The sequence below is a fragment of the Girardinichthys multiradiatus genome, chromosome 3, assembly GCF_021462225.1.
Source record: "Girardinichthys multiradiatus isolate DD_20200921_A chromosome 3, DD_fGirMul_XY1, whole genome shotgun sequence".
Taxonomy (NCBI): domain Eukaryota; kingdom Metazoa; phylum Chordata; class Actinopteri; order Cyprinodontiformes; family Goodeidae; genus Girardinichthys; species Girardinichthys multiradiatus.
The window spans coordinates 28,912,067-28,938,243 of record NC_061796.1 but is presented as its reverse complement, the minus strand read 5'-3'; the positions used below and the strand labels follow the sequence as shown (position 1 = coordinate 28,938,243).

The 26,177-nt window shown below is 39.8% G+C and overlaps 2 protein-coding genes across 4 annotated transcripts in view; both read right to left on the bottom strand.

The window, feature by feature from the left end:
• Positions 1-12,689, bottom strand: part of LOC124865791 (regulation of nuclear pre-mRNA domain-containing protein 2-like) — a 33,884-nt gene extending 21,195 nt beyond the window's left edge. For both annotated transcript variants that reach the window (XM_047361214.1, XM_047361215.1), the window contains exons 1-3: positions 12,355-12,689; positions 2,220-2,349; positions 1,907-2,088 (exon numbers count right to left, since the gene is read on the bottom strand). In XM_047361214.1, coding sequence (XP_047217170.1) covers positions 1,907-2,088; positions 2,220-2,349; positions 12,355-12,550 — 508 coding nt within the window. In that variant the 5' untranslated portion in view covers positions 12,551-12,689. The remainder of the gene's footprint in view (positions 1-1,906; positions 2,089-2,219; positions 2,350-12,354) is intronic.
• A 33-nt stretch (positions 12,690-12,722) lies between these two features.
• prpf3 (PRP3 pre-mRNA processing factor 3 homolog (yeast)) lies at positions 12,723-24,622 on the bottom strand. Of its 2 annotated transcripts, none has more exons than XM_047361216.1 (17): positions 24,450-24,622; positions 23,933-24,086; positions 19,823-19,953; positions 19,542-19,715; positions 19,357-19,443; positions 19,000-19,235; positions 18,773-18,891; positions 17,727-17,914; positions 17,446-17,612; positions 17,232-17,314; positions 16,646-16,789; positions 16,467-16,566; positions 16,256-16,369; positions 16,044-16,162; positions 13,679-13,756; positions 13,526-13,581; positions 12,723-13,430 (listed from the first exon to the last, which is right to left on the bottom strand). In XM_047361216.1, the coding sequence occupies exons 2-17, from the start codon at positions 24,075-24,077 to the stop codon at positions 13,281-13,283; spliced, it is 2,091 nt and encodes a 696-aa protein (XP_047217172.1). In that variant the 5' UTR covers positions 24,078-24,086; positions 24,450-24,622; the 3' UTR covers positions 12,723-13,280. The 2 variants fall into 2 exon arrangements, with proteins under 2 accessions (XP_047217172.1, XP_047217173.1); XM_047361217.1 differs by having other exon boundaries at positions 19,542-19,709.
• Between the last annotated feature and the right edge of the window lie 1,555 nt (positions 24,623-26,177).

Here is a 26,177-nt window from a genome sequence, read left to right as displayed (position 1 = left end):
AAATCTTGACTTCAGGAGGAGCAGTGTGGTTTTCGTCCCGGCCGTGGAATACTGGACCAACTCTACACCCTCTGAAGGGTACTCGGGGGTTCATGGGAGTTTGTCCAACCGGTCCACATGTGTTTGGGGACCTGGACAAGGCATTCGACTGTGGCCCTCGGGGTGCCCCATGAGGGGTGCTCAAGGAGTACGGAGTCGGTGGCCCTATATCAGGGGCCATCCGCTGTCTGTACAAGCGGAGCAGGAGTTTGGTTCGCATTGCTGTCACTCAGTCGGACTTGTTCCCGGTGCATGTCCAACTGGCAGGGCTGCCCTTTGTCACCGGTCCTGTTCATAACTTTTATGGACAGGATTTCTAGGTGCAGCCAAGGGCCGGAGGGGGTCTGGTTTGGGGACCAGTGGATTTTGTCTCTTCTTTTTGCAGATGACGTGGTCCTGCTGGCCCACTCTAGCCAAGACCTACAGCATGCACCGGGGCAGTTCGCAGCCAAGTGTGAAGCGGCTGGGATGAAGGTCAGCTCCTCCAAGTCTGAGCCCATGGATCTTGACCACAAAAGGGTGGCTTGTCCTCTTCAGGTTGGAGAGGAGTTCCTTCAGGTTGGAGAGGAGTTCCTGCCTGGATGAGTTCAAGTATCTTGGGCTCTTGTTCACAAGTGAGGGGCGAATGGAGCGGGAGATCAACAGGTCCGCTGTGCCAGTCCGTTGTGGTGAACAGAGAGCTAAGCCTAAAAGCAAAGCTCTCGATTTACTGGTCAGTCCTCGATCCTACCCTCACCTATGGCCATGAACTTTGGGTTATGACCAAAAGAACGAGATCCTTGATACAAGTGGCTGAAATGAGCTTCCTCCGTAGGGTGGCCGGGCACTCCCTTAGAGATAAGGTAAGGAGCTCGGCCATCCGGGAGGAGGTCGGAGTAGAGCCGCTGCTCCTCCATATCGAGAGGAGCCAGTTGAGGTGGCTCGGGCATCTATACCGGATGCCTCCTGGACGCCTTCCTTGGGAGGTGTTCCAGGCAGGTCCCACCGGGAGGAGGCCCAGGGGACGGCCCAGGACACGCTGGAGGGACTATGTCTCTCGGCTGGCCTGGAAACATCTAGGGCTTCCCTGGAAGAGCTAGAGGTGGTGTCTGGGGAGACGGAAGTCAGGGTGTCTCTATTACTGAGCTCTGCTGCCCCTGCGACCCGGTCCCAGATTAAACTGAAGACGACGAGTACAAGCTTTGTCTTGTGTTGTTGAGTTTCCAGAAGATTTTCTACATCTATAACCGACATTTGGTCATTGTTCAGTTCACAAAAACATCTGACCATGTTCCTTGAAATTTTTATCGAAGTGTATCCTTCTGAATTTAGGCTTTCAATGTTGATGCTGTGAAGACTAAACGTGAGGCAGCAGGGCTTCACCATACCATGATTTTACCGCTACCGTTGCTCTTATCCTGTAATGTGTAATTTCTTTAAGCATTTGGTTGTGTATTTTTTTTTTTTATTCTAGTAAAATTAGAATCTACTGACTCAGTCGCCTTTAGGTGAAAATAAATAAAAACAAGGCCACCAAGTTTCTCAGATAATAATCTTCCTTCCCCTGAAACAATATTGTGTTTTTTTTGGTGTGAATATGACAGATTTGAAATTTTATGGATTTATATTAAATGTGGGCCTATTAATCATTCATGAAATAACTGAACTAAAAGACTTGTTGTACCAAACCACCGAAGAAACCAGTTTATTGTTCTGCTCAGTTGTTGCACAGGTGAAACAACTATTTAGCAAGAAGAAAAATAATGCTTTGGAAAGAAAAATGGATAAATAAAGAAACTAATAAAGTTCATAAGCTTTCAGGCACCATTTTAGACTGTCTGGACTAGATCACCGTTTGCATGTTTAATGAAAAAGCTGAGAAGCTGACCGTTTCCTGATGGAGTCCCCTTTTCTTTCTGCTTTTCTTTTTCCTTCTCCCTTTGCTTCTCTCTCTCTTTTTCCTTTTTGTGCAAGCCGGCTTTGAACTGGGCAATCACCTCCTCGGGATACACATTCCTCTCTTCCCAAATGGAAAAGATCCTTTCAACCGATTTGCGGACTTTTCCATCTCTAGTAAAGAAAAACATACAAACCTCAATAAAAAGCAGGCTATACATTTCCTTTTTCACTATCAAAACACTAAAACAATACGGAGGTCTAACTGCAGCAAAAAGCTGAATAAACACAGCCAAGCTACTCACTTGATGAGGAGGGCAGCATTTGGAAGTACATCGGAGAAGGCGGAACGAAACACAATGGCGTTCTTTCTTTTGCAATTTTGGATCACATCGTTGGCAAGGTAGAAGAGATTCAATCGATGATTGTGGTCGGCTAAGAAAGAAAAAAATAGAGAGAGAGGTTGAAATATAGGGGTACAAAAAATAAATTTGTGCCATCGACAGCGCATTCTGAACATCTGCAGTTTTAACCTGGTCTGCCTTAATTCATATTTATCCATTTTCTCTATGTCTTTTAGCTCTATGATGCATTCTGATTAATGCAGCAACGCAACTACTAAGTTTTTTAGCTGTAAAGTATTGTTGGTCACCACGCAGCTAAGATGAACCTTTTATAAACACATTCTACAAAGGGCCGTTTATGTCAGTTTTCAATGTATACACATGAATATGTCTTTGAAAATAAACCTAAAGCAAATAATTATACTGATTTATTGTGTACTAAAAAAATTTGAACTGCTAAAAATCTAGTCAGGCACCACGATCAAGTATTTAAATGTAACTAATTTAATTGTTTTTAACCAATTTGACCTCTAAAATAAAGATTTCTAGCACAGTAAGATATGCATTAGTTTTATTGCAACATTAATTGCAAGAAACAAATGCTAATAGCTGTTAAAATACAACCAAACAGTTCTGTTGGCGAGTTGGTACTGACAGCAGCTGATTTTACCCAGCCTCTCTCATATTTATTTGCCAGAACCACTTAGAACCTTTGCCTTACAGCTGAACAGTGTGTTGTTCTATTATGTTAAGAGTCAGTCAAGTTTACCGTATCATCTGGATTTGTTATTTTCCTTTACTTTTTTTATTTTAAACCAAATAAATTTGTCCAACACCAAAGAAAAATCTCCAGTAACCAGTCAGAATAATAATCGTAGACAGAGACCTCAGTCCTGGACACCGCTGTCCCGGGTTCAAGCCATGACCCAGAGGCCTCTGCTGCTTGTCTTCCCCATCTCCACCCCACCTCCTGTCTATCTAGAGCCACAAAAAGTATTTAGATAGCGAGAGAGACAGAGGTGACTGTGGCTGACTAGGAAGAAAAGTAATCTAGCAATCTGAAAGTTGTATGCTCAATTCCAGTTTCCTACTGCCATGTAGCGATGTTGATCCACCCACTCACACACTGATAGTGGTAGGCTACACTGTGGCCACAGCTGCCATGGGGCAGACTGACAGAAGTGGGGCGCCGCCAGGCCCTCTGACCACCATCAGCAGTGAATGCGGATGAAGTGTCTTGCCCAAGGACACAACTGAGACGGACGAAGCGGGGGTTCATTTTGAAGCAGAGTCCTGATTTAAAATGGAGTCCTATCCCTGAACACAGGCTGATCTATTTAAATCCACTGCTAGACTCAAACACATCAGGGATTTTCCTGAGAGCCAGTTTCAATCTAGCACCAAGTAAAACCACCAATTTAAAAAGGTGGAAACAGCTCTGTAAATCCTAGATGTTAACAATGATTTAGGATAAATCTTAGAGAAGATTTAACAAGTCCTAATCTCATTTTTAGGGATGAGTACTTAACTTTTTCATGAATGTATTATGTTAATAAATAATTAAAGAAGGGAGTCGGTTTCACACTATGCGTTTGAATTTATCAGATTTACCCATAGCTGCTTAATATATCGAATCCCAACTGTCAATATCTCTCGATATAAATTTGTGTAATATATTCCGATTGTAAAAGACTGCTGGAATGAAATTATTTAGAGGAGAATTACACTATCAACGATATGCATTCAAATACTGCATGGCAATAAGAGTTATAGCCTGTTCAGTGGACTTTCAGGGCTTTCAATGCCCGAACTTTATGTATATTTCCAGCAGTTGAGATGCTAAAGCTCAGAAAGAGAGGTGGGGACATTATCATGAAGGACAAGGAAGGACAACTGTAACAGCAACAGTATGGCAACAAATTCTGCTGATATCACCTGTTGTATCTCTAGGAGCGAATTCGTGTGTGAAAATTTGCATCAGTGTGTTGAAAGTCCAAGCTGTGGACTGGTTAAACTACTTTACTTTTCCAACTACTGTATCAAGGGCATTAAGTTAATTAATGCAGTTATGTGTCCTTCAACACTGAATTCAGGTGTGTCCAGCAACACCACAGAATGTGTTACCCTTAAATAACGCTCCTTATCTTTCATGTACAAGCCCAGGTCCGAAAACTGCAGTCACGAACAAACTGTCAGGGCTGTAAGAATACCATGCAGCCTAATGAAGCACAAACCTGAACTGAAACCTCCAATTCACCATTAAGCTAAAGAGCATTCACTGTTTTGCTACAGAAACCTGCACTGCATTTTATACTCTTTAGTACCCAATCTACAACTCCTAAACGGGTCAACCCTGAGCTGGATGATTCTGCACAGAAAATACTTCAGAAAAACAAAGCATGCAATTCATGAAACCTTTATTTTGATTGGGAAAACACCATAAAACAAGCATTATTAGAGCTTTTTTAGCATTAGGACTACTTTAAATTGAAATGCCAACATTAAAATATATGGACTGGTCAAACCTGGACATAATTATTCTCCACCAATTACAGATTCTGTAAAACATTTATTTGTGAAAATAAAAAAAAAAGAGGATTCTTAGTTCTTGAAGTTTTGTATTATTCTTAACATTTGATTTGTCTTATTCTTGTGAATCCAATACTGTGTATCATCTCTTCCTGTAATTGGAGCGTATCGTTGCAATGCCCCTAATGAGTCTGCAGTTAATCTTGATTTACCAAAATCACAACTGGCGGATAATGCCTGGTTTACACGGCAGGATTTTCAAATTGTCGGCTGATTTTCAAAACCTGGGACAGCCTACAAAAAAATCGTAGATATAACAGGTTCGGTCCGACAGTGTGTGGTGTCCATGACATTCAACAGGCTGCATGCTCGTTAGTCCTTGGGGAACACCCCACATGGTAGGATATCGGGCTGAGACAATCCAACATGCTATCCAATATCCCTGATTTGAGAATGGAGCGGTTCCGACATCCTTCCAGACTGACTAGATCACTCTTAACACACCACACACAGCAGGAATATCTCATAAGATTATCTTTAGAGCCATTACGATGATCGGGGCATGTCGGAAGGGGAAGATCGGGTCAGAAATTGGCATTAAAGTCCTGCCGTGTGAACCAGGCATAAGACGTTTAACAAAACTGAAAATCAGTATCGGCCAGTAATGGCCTAACATCTAATTACCGTATTTTCCGCACTATAAGGCGCACCGGATTATAAGGCGCATAGAATAGAAGCTACTGCAGTCAAACGTTTGACTGGGGTTGCGTTATGCATCCACTAGATGGAGCTGTGCTAAAGAGAATGTCAACAAAACAGTCAGATAAGTCAGTCAAACTTTATTAATACACTACAAACCATCGTTCTGATAACTCCATTCACTCTCATGGTAAGGTCTCCTCTACATAGAATCCTATTGAATAGAGCCAACCGCACGTTAGGAATGCATTGGAGTCTATGAAGTTGAAGTTGAAATCAAACGTTAGTTAAAACATGAAAGGGAACTTTTCCCTGATTCAGTAAACACGTAAAAGAAACAGTTTGATGCACTAAATCAAACGTTAGTACATTCACAATATAGTAGCGTTAACTGTTGAATTCTCTCGCTGCTGCTCTATTCCCATGTTCGACTGCGTAGCTGACAGCCTTGAGTTTGAACTCAGCACCGTAAGCGTGTCTCTTGAAAGGTGCAATTTTGGGGTCGTTATACACACACAAGTGGTGTTGGACTAGGAGTAAGCACAGTACAGGTGTTTACCGCAATTACTTCGGCGACGCCCCTGACTACGGTAGCCGTAATGCTGCAAGCGGTGCGGCTTTGTAGTTTACCAGTCGTACTGAAACATTTTGACAGAGCGCCGTGTACAACCAGTATGGATCAACCAATTAACCAATTGATCCATATATAAGGCGCTCCGGATTACAAGGCGCACTGTCATTTTTTGAGAAAATTAATGGTTTTTAAATGCGCCTTATAGTGCGGAAAATACGGTAATAGGTTATTGAGATGCATACACTAGGCTACAGCACATACAAAGACTGAATTCACATGAGGAGCTGGAGAGTAAAGAGTAATAATATCCAGATCTGTTGTTTTGCAGCATTTACTGTTGCAGGCTCCAAAATCACACCTGTAGAGGATTTTTATACTAAAACCACTGAAGAAGCCTCCTCTGTATTTAAATCCTCCGTTTTCCAGCATTTCTAAAGAAGAAAGAAGCTGCTATAGTACACAATATGAAGCACAGTGAAAATACCGCAGCTGACTAACCATCAGCCACCAAGGATACTAAAACTGGCATCTGCTTCCAGACAGGATCCCCACTTCATTTTTTACAGGAGACAAGACTACATTTCTTCATATCTGGTTTAAAATCCAAATACTAAGATTGATTAAACCTAACGTGGATAATTTAAACCTGAACAGATTCTTTAAAAACACAGATTAAAATGAATTACACATTTAGTCTTAATGCTTTTTGGTATCTTTAGCCTGTTTATTAAAGATAAAATAAACATAAAATTCGTCTCCCCAAATATTGTTAAAATCCTGTCTCATTTTGTTCTTGTGAATCGAATATCATCCCATATCGTCCTTCTATTTTAAAATTACTGTACGTTTGATTCCCCTTTAATGGCCTCTGCTTCAGTCACGTTTATGGACAATTTGTCTCACAGAGAAACACAAACTCCAGTGTTAATAATTGTATGCAAAATATTGACTGAAAAAGGCAAACAGTTGTTCAGTGACCGGTAACACGCAGAATAATAATACTTAGTATTAATTTTAGAATAGGAGGATTTTTTAGGACATAATCTGTTTATATATGTAACCTGGGATGTGAAAATCCAGATTCAAACCAAGTAGTGATCATGTGAACCCATAAAAATACAATGCAATCAAAATACAGCCCATTTATAATAGATAAGTAGGTAAAGTTTATATATAAAGCACCTTTCATAGACACAAAGTGCTGTACAACATAAATCACATATTATTCATAGTGTACAAAACAAGCACATAAAAGCACAATACAATCATGACATAAAAGCCTAGTGAAACAAAACGGGTTTCAACTGGTTTTTAAAAAATCTCCAGAGCGTCAGCGAAGCAAAGCTGCAGGACCAGACTGTTCCACAGTTAATTAGGCACAGACTGAAAGTTTTTAGCCTTGTAGGAACAATCAGGAGATTCTGGGCTTGGAGTCGAAGGCTACGGGCAGCAGAGTGTTGGGTTAGAAACTGATACAAATAATCAGGAACCTGGCCATTTAGAGCCCTGCAGGTGAGAGCAAGAACTTTAAATTGACATCTAAGATCCACTGGGAGCCAGTATGGAGTATAAGACTGGGGTATTTTGAGAGTGTTTACTGGATTTAGTAAGAAGTCTGGCTGCGGCGTTCTGAATGGCTTGCAGGCCTAAAATTAATAATCTGTCCAGACCAGTAAAAGAACAATACTGTAGTCTAGACGCGAGGACACAAATGCCTGAATAATGTTCTCTAGATCTCCTCAGGAAAACAGGGACGAGAAACAGTTCTGATCTGCTAGTCAAATGTAACTCGTAGATATTTTTTTTTATATTATCTTCACATTAACATAATGAACACCTTCTGATCTGGAACAATGAAGACAATCATGTGAGAATTTACCAATATGGCAGTAACAATATATAAACAATATAGAGTAGAGTTCCTCATCCAACTGCGGTACCTTGGTACAGATGTTTAATAATGTACTAGATGTCGCGATTTTTTGAGGGGCGGGCAGTCCTGTTGGATAATGGCAGAAAAAAATGCTGCATATAGAGAACATACCTTCACAACTATTTTGGTTTTAGTTCCTAAACTACTTGTACTAACAATAGTTGGTCTCTCACCAAATCAACACATCGTATTTATAGAACAGAAAACACACTGCCTGATATTTCTAATATGCATGGGTTTCAAAAACTCAGTAAGGAAAGAAGAGTTTAACCATTGGAGAGTTATGCTTCTTAACATTTCCGTCCAAAACTAAATTCACAAAAACATGAAGGGATATTAAACATTCCTAAAATAGAGTGCAAAACTGCCATCAAACGAGCAAAAACAGCAACTTGAATCAACGTAGTAAAACTTTATAATCATCAATGATTACTCAGTTACTGGTTTTCTTCTGAGGGCTGATGTGCTGATTTCAGTTTATTATCATTTCTGAGCACTGTAAACACACTCATTTGTGTGAATTTTGTTTTTAATTCAACCAACTGTATGCAAAAAAAAAACATTGATTATATAAAGAAAAAATGTGATGTAGTCTTTTTGATAGACAGAGATCAAAGAATAATTAGCACATAAAAAATTAGCCATAGTTGATTGAATTACCAGCAACCAAATCATGATTCTCTCAAAACAATTAAAACACTGATTTGCCTTGAACAGTGCATTATTATTCATATATGATAACATCTAAATTTAGTTTGTTCATAAATCACGAAATGGTCGGGCCCCTTCTTACCTATTTGACCTCCTTTTTATTCAGAACCATGAGGTTAAAAACGGAGGTGATCCATTCCAGGGTCTAACCTTAAACTTCTGTGGCAGGTCCAAGACTCTGGAATAGTCTGCCTCTAAATATTAGATCTGCACAAAAACACGAACATTTTAAATCACTGCTGAAGACACATTTTCATGGACTGGTTTCTGGCACATGTTGACCTAAACAGCTTCGCCTACCAGCTTTAGTCACTGTTGCTTTAGATCGTTTTTAATTGTCTTATTTTTTTCTAATTCTCTCAAACTTATATTGCATCATTGTATTTATCATCCATTTTAGTTTGTAAAACACTTCGTGCAGCATGAGTTGTTGGAAATGTGCTTACAAATACACTTGACCTTTCCAGCTAAATCCAGTTTTTGACACATTGCATTTCTAAATTTAGGAGTTTGTGTGGTGAAGGGAGAGCTGCGACGAAAGGCGTGACTTTTGTTTTACTGGTCGGTCTGCCTCAACTAGATAGGGTGAGGAGTTCGGAATAGAGCCGCTGCTCTTTCACATCGAGAAGATTCAGCTGAGGCGGCTTGTGCATCTGTTCCGGATGCCACCTGGATGCCTACTTTGGGGGGTGTTTCAGGCACGTCCCACTGGGAGGAGGCCCGGACAAGTTGGAAGGACTATGCCTCAGCTGGCCTGGAATGCCTCAGGCTTCCCCCAGAGGAGCTGGTGGTGGTGTCTGGAGAAAAGGAAATCTGGGCGTCTATGAGACCCGGTTCCGGATAAGCAAAAGACAATGAGTACAAGTGTCCATAAAAGACCTGGATGCCTTGTCTTAAAAGCACCAATCAATCTTAATTCAAAGAACAAAAGTTTCTTCTACCACCTGAAAGCAGACTGAACTTTCTACACACCACAATCAGGGATATATACAGTAAATCAATTGACGCTGACAACTACCTCCACCTCTGCAGAGAATCCAACATTATTCCTGAGGGAATTAAAATAATCACCAACAGACATCTCCAATACCATGGCCTTTTCTGTAGCAAATTTCTTTCAACACTAAAAAACCCTAGATTAAATCTTCATACAAAACTTGCAATACTGATTACATTTATTTTACTTTTACCAACATCAGCACCGCTAAGTTTTTCAACTCATTAACCCCCCTACTAATGCTTTAATGGTTGGTTATCGGCAAAAGTTTAATCCAGCTTGCCATAAACTAATTTCTTCAGTTGTCAAAAATAACTTCCTACACCGTAACAACACCAGCATCAAAATTATATTTGTGAATCCAAGGTTATAAAAAAGCTTTTATCACCAATGGGAAAACAAAGTCCAGACAGAATTTGGGCCAGAATGAGTTTCACAGCATGATCGTCTTTTCTGGTGTTTACACAAAAGTTTATAACCAGAGTGTAAAAAATCCAACTGCCTTTAATTATAACAGAAGAAACAATTACACATAATGCAGCAATAAATATTTAACACATCCCTGTTCTAATAATATTATCTACATTTATTATTACATTTTTGCTTTGGGCAACAACACGTTGGGGAGGGGCTGCACTACTTCACTCAACTAGAGAAAAGCTGCCATCACTGTGACGTACCGTGACATTTCAGTAAACTGATGTTAAACTGCAGGGATGGTATGATGGAGCATATTAGGAGTTTTGAAATGAATTAGTTTCTTTTTATCTTTGTATCCCTTGGGCAGCCAATGCAGTGAAGCTGCCAAGGAGGCCAGAGAAACAACTGCCTACGCTACAAATTTGATCACTAGCCCCACTTTGCCTCTATATATAAATACATAATATATGTGAACAAGACCCCACTTGAGGCAAGAACTCCCCTCCAACCTGAAGAGGACAAGCCACCCTTTTCCGGTCGAGTACCATGGCCTCGGACTTGGAGGAGCTGATCTTCATCCCAGCCGCACTGTGCCGGTCCGTTGTGGTGAAGAGAGAGCTGAGCCAAAAAGCGAAGCTCTCAATTTACCGGTCGGTCTACGTTCCTACCCTCACCTATGGCCATGAACTTTGGGTCAAGACCGAAAGAACGAGATCCTGGATACAAGCGGCTGAAATGAGCTTCCTCCGTAGGGTGGCCGGGCACTCCCTTAGAGATAGGGTGAGGAGCTCGGCCATCCTGGAGGGGCTCGGAGTAGAGCAGCTGCTCCTCCACATCGAGAGGAGCCAGTTGAGGTGGCTCGGGCATCTTTACCGGATGCCTCCTGGACGCCTTCCTCGGGAGGTGTTCCAGGCACGTCCCACCGGGAGGAGGCCCAGGGGACGGCCCAGGACACGCTGGAGGGACTATGTCTCTCGGCTGGCCTGGGAACACCTTGGGCTCCCCCTGGAGGAACTGGAGGAGGTGTCTGGAGAGAGGGACGTCTGGGCGTCTCTGCTGAGTCTGCTGCTCCGGCGACCCGGTCCCGGATAAGCGGAAGACGACGAGTACGAGTAATGTATGTGATTAATATAAATATGTGCCAAAAAGTCCAAAGAGCAGGAGCAACATTATTCTAAAACCAACATTTAGCCGGAGCTGAAAATGCTTGTGTCAACATTTCAAATCAACAGATTTTTTTTTTTAAATACAGGTACAAAAAGCATAAAATTAAAGCCCATTAGTTAGTAAAAAAATAAATAAAAATTATGAGAAGTATCAGTATTTAAAATAAATGTTGGTATGTCTTTTTGTCTTGAGGGACAACCTCAAACCTTGTAGTACCCAAAACAAAAGAACTTCCTGGAGCTGCAGAGAAAAGATGCAAGCAGCATTAAGTCCTGTCTCAGGGTAGATGAATCAATGAAAATAAATCCAAGTGGGTCTAACTTACTTTTTCCAAGTTTTGTTTCAGCTTAAAGAGTGAAGGTAGAATTATGTTACTGAGCTGTGCATTCACCAAACCATCACAGGAACCGGTGCATGAAGGAAATGCAAAACCTCGACTAACAGGCTAGTAGCACACTTAGAAGTTGTGAAAAATGCAAATAGGCTTCAGTGTGACATGCATTAATAATTCAGACAGGACTATTTTTACTCATATTTATTTATTTTTTGCTAAGACCATGTCCAAGTTTTTTTTTTTAAAGAAATATGGAAAAAAATAGTTCCTTTAGTTGAATCCACTATAAAATTAACACTTCAGTAAGACACCTTATATTATCTACTATTTATGTGCTGGTACCGCTGTATAAAAGGACATTCTGCTAAAGAAACCACCTAGGAGTGAACTGAGTTCAACACAACTTTATTTTTCTATTAGTTTTGTACAGCAACCCCATGTTTCCCTGGGAGGCCCATCTGTAAACACTGCCTTCGGCGAAACGTTAGCTTTGCTACCATTAGCAGCTAATTTTCAGTAACACCACCTGCGAATACTTTGGGGACAACATCGCTCGTTTAAACGACACAAAATAAAATAACTTTTGTGGAGCAATTTACCGCACTGCACAAATTAATCACAAATCGCTTCAAACGAGTTTTGCAAACTGCACGTAGAAGGGGAATAAATGCATTTGAAGTACGCTAGCTAGCTAGCTAGCTAGCGGCGTAGCTTGAGTGGCGAGCTACTCACATTTCTTGAGCCACTTCATCCAGTAGCGAACAATAAGGCCGTGGTGTTTCTTGTTTTCAATGCACCAAGCAGAGAGGCTCTGTATCGACTCCATAGTGTTGGAAACTCCTTGAAAACGGCGGTCCAACGAGGCTTCCAGAGAACCAGTGGAGCTGCTGGCTCCCTGACCGCTTGCAGCGCCTGAACCGGCCGCCATCTTCCCCGTTCTGCCTGCTGATGTTCGGGCAGCTCTGAAGAGGACGAGCCGTAGGGGAGGGAAACACGCCCCCTACTGGTTTTACTTTTAAACGGTGCGAGCAAATGCAAAGATCGTGTACAGAGCTCTAATAAGAAAACTTTTAATTTTTTTAAACAAAAAGATACAAAAGTAGTTTCATTTCGTTTATTTAAGGCGGAAACCGCAGTGTAGCTACAACAGAGTCAAAAAATGCATTTTTTCAAAAGAAAATTGCATAAACGCATTTAGAAACCTGTCTGTCAGGGAAAGGATTGGAAAAGCTTTCCTCCTGTATTTTTTATGAGTTAGCGCAAAACACAAGTGGACATCTTGATTTGATAACAATTATCAGTCATAACAACCAAATCTCATCACCACATTATGCCTTTGGATAGGTATTACATCAAAATGCGCAATTTGTCTACAAAAAAATAAAAATCAGACAGAAAAAAAGCCTATTTTACCAAAGAAATAAACACTGATGCATTTTTTTTTTTTTTTTTTTTACACACACTTCTCTGTACACACCTGAATCTGTACCATTCTCACAAAAAACACCCGCACAGGTTTGTTGTCGCTCCTTTTCTATGTTCAAGTCTCAACTCCAGTCGCCAGCAGAGGGGGGCTGCTGGCCGGCTGTGAGGCAGGGGACCTGCAGGCTTGATGATGGTTAAAGTCTGACTGACTCAAAGCACTCCACCGGTTTGTTTCAGTCATCTGTGCCTTCCAACACACTCTGACTAAGCGCCAAGTCCCAGTAGTGTTCTGTGCCATGCTTCTTGAAGTGCTCTCGAGCCATGTTCTCAGTGGGGCACTGCTTGAACTTCATCTCCCCGAAACTCCGTTCTTTAGCCGTTCCCTGTGGACCCAGAGGAGAAGGCTTAGACTTAACATGAAACACATAAAGATGCATTAGCCTGCAAGATGCAAGATGCAGTGTGTGCACACACCGACCTCCCAAATCAGCCAACATTTGTTGTTTCTCCTCGTATCATCGTCACCGTCTGGATCTAATTATTAAAAAGGCAAATTTGCAAGAGGTGTATATTGAAGTAAGGTAGTAAGAAATAAATAATAATAAAAAATCAATACTAAAACTAGTCTTACCATCTCTTTTACTGTTGTGTTCCTCCCATTTGACTCTGTGCATCATCAGTCTCTTAAACTTTTTCTGGGCTTTAGGGCCTAAAAATTGAAATAGAAATCCAAGTTTTAAGTGTAGCAGCAGACTTTTTCTGAATCACAAAACTTATTTGGTTTGAATACGCAGTTTCTGATGACAGCTGTTTAAAGTAACGGCATATATTCAAACAGAGAGCAGAGTTTATGCTGTACTGTCAAGCACTCATTGTTGGGGTAACTCTAATGGTTTTTAAACTGTACCCATTGCCTCACAAAAGATTTGTATGCCCCAACATTTTCCAGATTTTCTCATGCCATAACCACAAGCATCTAAATATTTTATTTAGGTTTTTTGTGACAGATCAGCACCAATAGTACCCGATTATGAAGTGAAAGTAAATGTATGCATGGTTTTCAACATTTCTTACAAATAATTATCTCAAAATGTTAAGTCATTTTTTGAATTCAGTCCCCCTGTGACAGTACTGTTTATGGAAGCACCCTTTGCTTCAGGCATAGCTGCAAGTCCTTTATGGTATATCTGTCACTGCTTTGCACATCCAGCAACGGTTTTGCCCATTCTGGGCAAAACAGCTCGAAAGGATGGATTAACACTGTCTGAACGTCAATATTCAAGTACTGCTTCAGATTCCCAATTGGATTTAGTCCTGGTCTTTGACTATGCCTTTTTATCATGCGAATATAAACTAAACCATTGGGCTTCATTGTCCTGCTGGAAGGTTAACCTCCATCCCAGTCTTCCAGGATTGTCCTGAAGTTACCTTCATCCATCTTCACGCCAACTCTTGACCAGCTTCCATGTCCCTGCTAAGAAAAGCATCCCCAAGCATGATGCTGCCATCACCAGTTTACCCCCTCGGCATTGTGTGTTAAGGGTGATTGATGTGCAGTATTAGCTTGCACTACACTGAGCGTTTCATGTGGAGGTCAAAAAGTTCAAGTTTGTATGTTTTAATAGAAAACATAGCCCCATAATCTCGCTGGAACCACTTGTATATGGAGAGCTGTTTCATTCAAAATTAAATAAATAAATAAATACTGCTATTGATAAATTATTAATAAATATTCCATGAAATAAATAAATATCCCCATGAAATAAAACAAAATAATTACGTTAAAAGAAATTTTCATCTTATTTTATTTTAATTTCAAGATTTATTTAATTTACTTAAAGATTTATTTATTTATTTATTTCATAATGCAGTTTTATTTTGTAACACTTTTATTTTGTAAAGCTACTTTACGTATTTCAGTTACTTTTACTTTTTAACCCCGTTTTTCATTTTAAGCTCTTTTTATTTTATGTTCTTATATTTAAATGACGGGGCGGAGTTTTATCTGTGGGGCGGCGCTGGGACAGCAGGGCCGAGGTCAATTCATGGCTGTGGCCGGCAGAAGACAGCATGCCGCTTCCTGCCAGAAGACAGCATGCTAGAGGGAGCCTGGCTCCCCTGGGGCCGGACCGGGCGTAAAAGCCTGCCACGGCAGTTGCCACTGTTTTTGTGGAAACCAATGCTGATTATCGGCAAAGATGGGAAATAAATAGCACGGGAAATATGACGTCCTGAAAGGATGACGAAGACTTATTGCACAAACAGCTTCCACAAAAACAGCGGCAACCGCCGTGGCGGACTTTTACGGCCGGGGCCAGGGGAGGGAGCCAGGGGATTCCTCGCAGAATCCCCTGGCTCCCTCCGGCATGCTGTCTTCTGCCGGCCACAGCCATGAATTGACCTCGGCCCTGCTGTCCCAGCACCGCTCCACAGATAAAACTCCGCCCTGCTGTCCCAGCACCGCTCCACAGATAAAACTCCGCCCTGCTGTCCCAGCACCGCTCCACAGATAAAACTCCGCCCTGCTGTCCCAGCACCACCCCAGAGATAAAACTCCGTCCCCTCATTTGTATATAAGAACATAAAATTAAAGGAGCTTAAAATGAAAAACGGGGTTAAAATGTAAAAGTCACTGAAACACTTAAAAGTATCTTTATAAAATAAAAGTGTCACAAAATAAAACTGCATTATGAAATAAATAAATAAATCTTTAAGTAAATTAAATAAATCTTGAAATTAAAATAAAATAAGATGAAAATTTCTTTTAACATAATTATTTAGTTTTATTTCATGGGGATATTTATTTATTTCATGTAATATTTATTAATAATTTATCAATAGCAGTATTTAATTTTGAATGAAACGGCTCTCCATACTTGTAAGGTATGAATGAAGTTTTTCAATAACAGGAAATTTTCATTTCATATTTATTTCAAAGCTATGATGTGAAAAGATCAGTGTCTTTTCAGATATAAATAAAAAGTGTAATTTCTTACCTCCCTCAACCACAACTATATTGACATCTTTGTGCAGAACTACTGTTCCTGTCAGGTACAGCTGGTTTGCGTTGGCCTCCACTTTAAATTTCTTTGCTGGATTTTGCAGGTTACGGATCCTAAAGAACCACAGAATGTTTAATTAAGACACAGATTTAACAATTATAACACACATATAGAAGCATATTTCATTTCATGTCCTCTTTGCTTACCTGTATACTGCAACGTGAACTCCATTAGTGAGGTCTTCTTTTAACTTCTTCACCTTCTTCTCTTTTCTCTGCTCTGCTGTCAGCTTGCGAGCTGCATTGGCCTCCTCATGAGCTCTGCAATCAGACAATGGAAAAAAAAAAAAATTATAAGAAAGTCCTGAGGTTTTAAGTTTCAAAGAAATGCAAAGATCTTAAAAATGATGCTACAAACTTCTGTCTCTTGGCCATCTGCGCTCTCACGTGTGCTTCTACTTTTGTGGGATCCTGAACAGCCTCCGTCCCCAAAACTCTCATCAGGTTGGAGATGCGTACTAACCAAAAAGAAACAAACGTTAGCAACACTGCTTGGTCCAACCTGACAATTGTTTCTGACCCTAGTTATGCGAGTACCTTTTGGTTCCGGTGGAGGCATCAGTCCCAGACGGACCTTTTCCTGCAGTTCTTTTTGCCCTTCTCTCCGTGTTTGTCTTCTCAGTTTCTTCTGTTCTTTTTTTGTTAGGTAAACACCTAATGTTACTGGCTTGTCTGTGTCAACTGGAAGAAAAAAAAATTTAAAACATCAAATGAAGCAACTGGTAATGACGAGCACAGTTATGGGTATACGGAAAAAAAATCTGCTTTTATAAAGTAATGGGAATTTACAGTTTAATATTAAAATGGCACACAAGGGAAAGAAAAGTGTGACAAGATTCTTACCAGTTTCCAAATAAAACAAAGATTTTATTAGTAACGTGAACATCTACAACTCAAGACACTTTGCTGAGTAGGTCTGACAAAAAGAAATCTGCTGTATGTGTTGAGTCTGAGCCCCGTTTACAACCATATGATTCATAAACCCATGCATGTTTTAAGTGGTATGTTATCAGAACATTACACATTCCTTAACCGAGTTAACGCAGTGTTGGAGCAGCGTGTTCCCTGCCATTGCAGAGGCATATCTGTCCCTGTCAAGATAAACAGAAAAACCACAACTTACCTGGAGGACTGATCTGGGCAGGATGTTCTACCAGGTTTGTTACACTGAAAAGGTCAAACTCTTCAAATTTTGAGTGTGGATTTCTTTGTAACAGAGATAGCAAGAGAGAAGAAGAAGAAGAAGAAGAGTATGATAAAGGTCATTCACTTTTAAAAGTCATTAAGCATTATTAAATAGCAGCTGCTTGACCACACAGCCTTATTTATTTTCTTACATGGTCATGTTGGTGGGTAATATGAAGGAGTCCCACCACTCAATGCTAGGCACATCCCCTTCTCCCATCTCTTTTTTCGGAGCAATCAGAGCCAGTTTGGTGGAAGCTTGGATTCCTGTTTTCTTTGCAGCCTGGGCAATCTCATTCTGCAGCCTTTCCAGCTGGGCCTGAGTGGGTTAAACAATCATGCAAAACAACAACAGAAAGAACAGAAGGCATGAAAACTGCAAACCGTTTAACTAAACAGAAAATGCGTCTACAGTTGAAGAGTTTTCCTTTACCTTGGTTCTAACTCTCTGAGCAATCTTCTCAAAGCGGCCCGGTTCATGGAATTTGAATCCCCTGCGAGCTCGCTGAGCTGGCGTTATTGGTACACGCTGGTCAAAGTAGGACGTAGACTCTATGTCCTCCCCAGGCTTCTCCTTTAGCTGCTGGCGAAACTGCTCCCTCTTTACGGCTCGTATGTTAGCTGCACAAGGTGAGGAAAACCATTTTGAGCAGTTTCAATATTTAACAATATGAGTGAAAATTAAAATACGTCTAAAAATAATCAGCTGGGCTCCAGAATTATTTTCTCTATAGTAGCTCTGGTGTTATTGACAGATCGAAATGCGATGATCTGAATTTTGTGGCCAATATGTGCTGATCAGTTTTTGTAAAGATTTGATCTGCCAATACCATACAGTTTAAGTTTAAACAGCTTTTCACAGCATTTTGTCTTTTTCTGCCTTCATTTTAAACACCTTGCTGATGCTGATGATAGCTAACCGTGAGTTTTATTCCTGCAGTGACAGCTTTCACATCAAAAAGGGCTTTTATTTTTCACCGTGACCTGGAGACATTTACTATGGTGCATTCAGCGATTGGGAAAATATTGGATTTTTGAGTTTCTGATATTGGCCACAACAATCGGGGCCAATCAAGTTAAAGATCGTTCGATTCCCGTCACCAACAGAATTTTCGGTGCATATCTCAAAATGTTTTTGTGATATGCATTGTGATATCCCCTGCATCTCACTGGCACCTTTTTGAGATATAATAACCCAGGTGAACCTAGAAATGAAACTATTTATTTCTACTCTGACGGCTAATATCTATCCAAATTGTTGTATTCAGTTTGGAAAACGATTACTTCTGCTAAACAGCAACAACAGGTAGAGTGGGCTTTACAGCCTCTGTGCAGCAAAACGATTTCAGACTGAATTCATTCTTGTTTAGAAATAAATAAAACCACTGTTCAGAATAGTGCAGGAAATAAATGATACACTTTGAATTTTAAATATTTGTTGTTCTACATTTGATGAGCAATACGATACCAAGCACATACCTTTGAGTGTGGGCATACGATGTGTGAGTTCAATCTCTTTGCCTGTAGCATCTACAGTTCTGCCCTTGTCATCCAGAATCAGAGGCGTTGGTTTGTTCACCTCTTTTACTTCAACTTTCCTGTAATTTCACATGTAAGAAACACCATTTTTAGTTATGAGCATCTAAACGCCACATTTGTTTGCTGTGCAAATAAAAAAAAATTTTTTTTTCCAAGTTGTTACTGACGGTGGCGCAATTCCCATCGCGTGCAGATTAGCGAGGGCGACCAGGTTTGGAGGCCCCGTGTTCCCCAAAGTGCCAAGGATACCAGGCTTCATAGCTAACTGGGACTGGATGCGGGCCTGTAGCTCTGCTGCTTTGCGGGCTTTCTCTATGGCGTCATTCATAAAGCTGGCAGCCTGGGAGGGGGCGATAGACGAGGCTCCACCAGCAGGAGTACCAAGAAGCCGGGATACATCTGCCTGTAATTGTTAGAATAGACAAACACTGAAGCCAGAAAGATAAACAGCTCAATGAGGTGAAATGCCAGATATTTTAAAAATAATTTGGGTCTAGTGTTTGAACGTTTGAATAAAACATTACTGTTGCAGACGAGACTGGCGATGAAAAGCTCAGTTGTTTCTTCCTTTCTTCTATCTGTTTAGTGGCTGCTTCCATCATCTGTTTGATCTGTTTGCAAAGCAAAGGATGGGAAAATATTTAAAAAATTGATTGACAAAAAAAAATGAAGATGCAGTACATGTGATCTTCACTGCAATTTATCTTACCTGCATTTTGGTGAGCATGCCAGGGCTTTCAGATGGAGGTCCAGGTATAACCTCAGGCTCTTCCACCTCCTGAAAGCGTGGGACTCGTTTCCTCTTCACTGTTGTCCCGTCTCCTGTATCTGGAGCTGCTAGCAGTGCTCCTGTGTCAGTCTCCTCTCCAAAGACATCCTTAGTCCAAACAGCCAAATCACAGACAAACAGTTTTACAGTTGTTATTTCATAGTTGTAAAGCAGTCTGTATAAATTCTTATAAAAAAGTTACAGAGTTCAACTTTTGTTACCTTTAGTTCTCTCTTGCGATTTTTTTCACTCGATCCTTTGCTGCCACGGCTGTGACGGCTTTCCTCGAGAGCTTCAAACAGACGTTCTACAAAACCGCCTGCGGAGTCATCCAGGAACGGACGCAGTTGGTCTGAGGGCAAACGAGTTATAATAATTAACACACATGCAGCAGTCACTTAAGACTATGTAGGTCAATTATATTAAGAGGAAAGGAAAAATGAGATAAAACTAAAAGGTGTCCATTTCTTTAAAATAGCCAAGCCATTCAATCATTAAACAAATACTAATTTGCTTACCGAATAATTATTTTGCTAAATCACATGTTGCTGCAGCATATACCAGTGAGGAAAAACCTAATATTAAATATTAATTTCAATAGAGAGGCACTTCAAATTAAATTAAGTATCCTGTTCAGCCTTAGTGCAGAGTAGCCACTGCAAACTTCCATTCAGGCCGTACACAAGTAGGTACATACTCAGCCAAAACTTTTCTACCAGTGATTGAAGTGCTTCGTCTCTTGGATATTATTCAACTAAGCAAAAGTAGCACAATAAACAACTTAGAAAAGGTCAAATAACACAATAGCCGTGTTTTCTAACATTATTTGTCATGTATTAATGTAGGTCTAAATGAAGAGGCGAGCATAGTCTGTTAATAACCAAGCAGAAATGAAGATGCTGAATGTAAATAACGTAATTTCCAGTAACTCCGGTCTTTTTTTCCTTCATGGCAGAGTTTCCTCCACTGACCTTGGCCAGCAAAACATAGATTAAAGGCAGTGAAAATCCATCCAAGCAGCCAAATGCATATTCATGCAATTCATGAATAAACGAAACAGGAATAAAAGTCTAACAAATATAACAGCATTATAGCATTCTGCGACATTAGAAACATTGATATTGCAATGTTTGTTACATATTGATACACTAGGCTAGGCATGGGACGCCTAACATTATCAAGGTAAACAAAAGGATCAAAAAGTAAAAACTTTCCACCATATTCCTACAATTCAAAGTAATCGTCTGAGTACCATTCCAGAAAAAGCGCCAGAATGATGGGAGTTTTCTCTAGATGTATGGAGCATGGAGTAATGTAGTACTGCCTTTCCCCTACTTGTTACTGTGAACTGCCAATCCGCTGGGTCAAAAAGGGCTAGCACAATTTCCCTTGGTCAAAGTGATACTTTTAGCGTTTTGGAGATATATACACAGAATAACCATTCTTTGGAAATTAAAGGAGCAACACTCCTCTCTCTTCTTAAGATAAAATTGTTTTTTTTAAATACAGTTTGCAAGCTACAAAGCAAGGAGAGTTTATATATATAGCACCACTCATACACAAGGCAAGCCAAACTACTTTACAAGAAATCTAAGGAAAGACAAAATATGCCAAACAATAAAGAGAAATTGCTTAAAAAGAAACAAATCTTAAAAATGCTATTTAAAAATGAATATAAAGCTTTAAAAAAAAGAGTTAAATAAAACTTATGCATGTTTCTTTTAATGTTTTGTGTAAATACCATAATATCTTTGTACTAGTGCTAGCAAACAATGGGCAAAAACTAATGTGTAAGAACAAAAGAATAGTACAATAAGAAATAATTGTGTGACGTTTGCAAACCCCAGAAATGTTAGAACTGGGATTGTTATCTATGCTATTACAGCTATTTTTCCAGCGTTGTTTCCATGAGAGCAAAAACACATGATGCCTTTTTTCCACATATAATTGGACGCAGTCATTGCGCACTGTTTAACAGGACAGTTGCAGTACTCAATTCAACTGCTGCAGTAAAGTAGCCTAGTTGATCATGTTTTAATTATCGAGCAATGTTTGAGCTGACTGTGACAAATACATTATATCATCATCAGAATAAATACCAAAATGATTGCTATTCCATATTGTCCAACCCTAGTCCTACCGGCTAATATTTTGTTATAGGAAAAAAGATATATGTATCTTTAGGCTTAGAATGATAACGATATCATAAAAAACCAGAGACATTTTAAACAAAAAAAAAAAGCTACATGCTACACTGTTCCCAAATAGTCCAATACATGACTAAAGGTGTTTAGGTTTGAGCTAAAACATAAACTAACGCTAAACCAGTTTATATGCAACATAAGAAAGGGGCGAAACACAATAAACAAGTCAAAGCCAACAGAGAAACATACTACATTGTGTCCTTTGGAAGCACGCAGTGTCCTCAACTATTGTACAGGTCCTTCTCAAAAAATTAGCATATTGTGATAAAGTTCATTATTTTCTATAATGTAATGATGAAAATTTAACATACATATATTTTAGATTCATTGCACACTAACTGAAATATTTCAGGTCTTTCATTGTCTTAATACGGATGATTTTGGCATACAGCTCATGAAAACCCAAAATTCCTATCTCACAAAATTAGCATATCATTAAAAGGGTCTCTAAACGAGCTATGAACCTAATCATCTGAATCAACGAGTTAACTCTAAACACCTGCAAAAGATTCCTGAGGCCTTTAAAACTCCCAGCCTGGTTCATCACTCAAAACCCCAATCATGGGTAAGACTGCCGACCTGACTGCTGTCCAGAAGGCCACTATTGACACCCTCAAGCAAGAGGGTAAGACACAGAAAGACATTTCTGAACGAATAGGCTGTTCCCAGAGTGCTGTATCAAGGCACCTCAGTGGGAAGTCTGTGGGAAGGAAAAAGTGTGGCAGAAAACGCTGCACAACGAGAAGAGGTGACCGGACCCTGAGGAAGATTGTGGAGAAGGGCCGATTCCAGACCTTGGGGGACCAGCGGAACCAGTGGACTGAGTCTGGAGTAGAAACATCCAGAGCCACCGTGCCCAGGCGTGTGCAGGAAATGGGCTACAGGTGCCGCATTCCCCAGTCCTGGGCTACAGAGAAGCAGCACTGGACTGTTGCTCAGTGGTCCAAAGTACTTTTTTCGGATGAAAGCAAATTCTGCATGTCATTCGGAAATCAAGGTGCCAGAGTCTGGAGGAAGACTGGGGAGAAGGAAATGCCAAAATGCCAGAAGTCCAGTGTCAAGTACCCACAGTCAGTGATGGTCTGGGGTGCCGTGTCAGCTGCTGGTGTTGGTCCACTGTGTTTTATCAAGGGCAGGGTCAATGCAGCTAGCTATCAGGAGATTTTGGAGCACTTCATGCTTCCATCTGCTGAAAAGCTTTATGCAGATGAAGATTTCATTTTTCAGCACGACCTGGCACCTGCTCACAGTGCCAAAACCACTGGTAAATGGTTTACTGACCATGGTATCACTGTTCTCAATTGGCCAGCCAACTCCCCTGACCTGAACCCCATAGAGAATCTGTGGGATATTGTGAAGAGAACGTTGAGAGACTCAAGACCCAACACTCTGGATGAGCTAAAGGCCGCTATCGAAGCATCCTGGGCCTCCATAAGACCTCAGCAGTGCCACAGGCCTATTGCCTCCATGCCACGCCGCATTGAAGCAGTCATTTCTGCAAAAGGATTCCCGACCAAGTATTGAGTGCATAACTGTACATTATTATTTGGAGGTTGACGTTTTTTTGTATTAAAAACACTTTTCTTTTATTGGTCGGATGAAACATGCTAATTTTGTGAGATAGGAATTTTGGGTTTTCATGAGCTGTATGCCAAAATCATCCGTATTAAGACAATAAAAGACCTGAAATATTTCAGTTAGTGTGCAATGAATCTAAAATATATGAATGTTAAATTTTCATCATTACATTATAGAAAATAATGAACTTTATCACAATATGCTAATTTTTTGAGAAGGACCTGTATATTCTAAAAAGCAAACACTGCCATTTATGTTAGAGCAATTGCATGACTTTGGTGTATAATGTGTGTAATTGCAATGAACCACAATTTCTGGACACTTATTTTTATTTTATTTTTTTGTCAGTTATCAAACTCCCTTGTGCCTAATTAAGGAAAATAAAGTCTTTTTGGGAACCTGTATGGCACAAACTCAATCTTAGGTGAGTGGTCATAATGTTTTGGCTGAACTACAGGGTAACTTGAAGTATAAATGAAGAATTGTGGCGTAGCTGTCTCTGTTTGAGTTGCAAATTAAACATTGGGTCTCAGTGGGTCAGCTGGTTACCTGTGGTCTTCTTTTTATCCAGCCCCTTCCCCACGCAGTGTAAAGCTGCGGTGACCACAGTGGGCTCAGAGAAACCCAGCACCTTCTTCACAGTGCGCTCCACCCACGGTCTCAACTCCTCCACCTCCCGCTTTGGCAGGGACATCCTCCAACACTGCAAAACACAACAATTCAGAAATAATACAAAGCTACCTTCATCTCAATGGCCCGCTTTTAATGGGTGGCAATCTGATCTGAATAATGAAAATGTCCCAAACAGGACGTTGCATAAGCACAGTCACTGAGACCTACTACCCCAAAGTTACATTAATCACCAATATGTAGATCAGAATATGCGTATATAATTCACTTATTAAATATTATTATAGAGTACGTGGTTAGTTAAGCTGGAGCAACAAATTAGCTAAGCTCAATCACATCCGCCAAAACTCCCTGGCAACCTGCTAACCAACGTTAGCACACTGCTGTGTGTCAGCTACCAACATAAATGTATTTTGTTCTAATAAAGCTTTCAAACCTCCTGAATTTGAAAATCAACCCCCGAGTCCGCGTATGTTGTACAACCCGGGCAGAGACGATCAAGTTTTAGATGCTTAAAACGCTCAAACGTTCAAGCTTTCCTCAAAAACTTTCTGTTTAGCCGCGCCGTTCACGCTACGTTTCTGTCAAGAGACCCGGAACAGGAAACTCAATGTTCTTCTTCTTTTGTTCCATTTTCTGCAGAGACGTCTTTCGTCAATGTTGGTTTCGCCTCCTTTCGGGTATTTGGCGAAAAGCAGCAACGAGATATATAAAGATAGGTTAAAAGGTGTCCAATTGGATAAATATAAAGGTAAACGTTGTTGTTTAGCCTTCAGGATTATTTTTAAATATTCAGTATTTGTCAGGGACAGTCGTTTATATTAAGTCGGGAAGGGCAAGTAACCTATGCAATTGAATTTTAATAAGGCAGACTGGATTAAATTTCAATATTTGAGTGAAAAGAATGTAGGAAAAATAGACATGACAATGGATTTAAATGATATAAATGAATGTGTTTGTAAAACAATTATAGAAGCTGCAGAGAATTCAATAAAGAAAGGAGAAAGACGGTGTGATAAGAGAATGGTACCACGGTGGACCAGTGAAGTTAGAGAAGTAATAAAGTTAAGAAATAAAGCATTTAAAGCACTTAAAAGAAATCCAGTATTTCAGAACCTCATTGAATATAAAAGAAAACAAGCAATGGTAAGGAAAATGATTAGGAATGCAAAATGAGAATATTGGAGGAATTTTTGTAGTACGGTAGGGAGAGAAACAAAAATTGATAAAATATGGAAAACAATTAAAAGAATGAATGGTATTAAGAAAGAATATGGATATCCAATATTAAAAGTAGAAAACACAACTATAATAAAAGATGAAGAAAAAGTTGAAATACTAGCTAAAACATTTAATAAAATTCATAGTTCAAGTAACATTAGTGATGAGGGAAGGAAAGGGAGGGAAGCCACAAAACTGAAATATAAACTTTACTACAGAACACTGAAGAAACAAATAACTTAATGAATGAATCGTTTACAAAAGCAGAACTGAACTCTATACTCTATATATAAAGAATACAGCACCTGGTAAAGATCAGATTTGTTACACAATGATACAACATCTCAGTGAAACATCCAAAGACATCGTATTAGAGCTTTATAGTAAAGTCTGCGAAGAGGGGCAGCTGCCTCAGAGCTGGAAGGAGTCAATCATCGAACCAATAACTAAACCAAGAAAAGATAATACAAAACCAGAAAATTATTGACCCATTGCTTTAACATCAAATATATGCAAAATAATGGAAGAAATTATTAATAATAGATCAACATATTATTTGAATAGCAACAGGTACATTACTAAAGTGCTAAGTGGTTTTAGAAAAGGGAGAAATATTAATGACCCAACATTGTGTTTAGAACATGAAATCAGAAGAGCGCAAGTTAATAAAGAAAGTGTAGTAGCTGTATTTTTTGACATAGAGAAAGCTTATGACATGATGTGGGTTGAAGGATTACTGATTAAATTAAATTAAATGAAAATTACTGGGAAAATGTTTAACTGGATTCAAAACTTTTTAACAAATAGAACTGTTCAAGTTAGTATAGATCAAGAAATGTCAACAAAATATATCGTAGACAATGGAACACCTCAAGGTAGTATAATAAGTCCAATATTGTTCACTATAATGATAAACGATGTATTTACAGAAATTGGAAAAGAA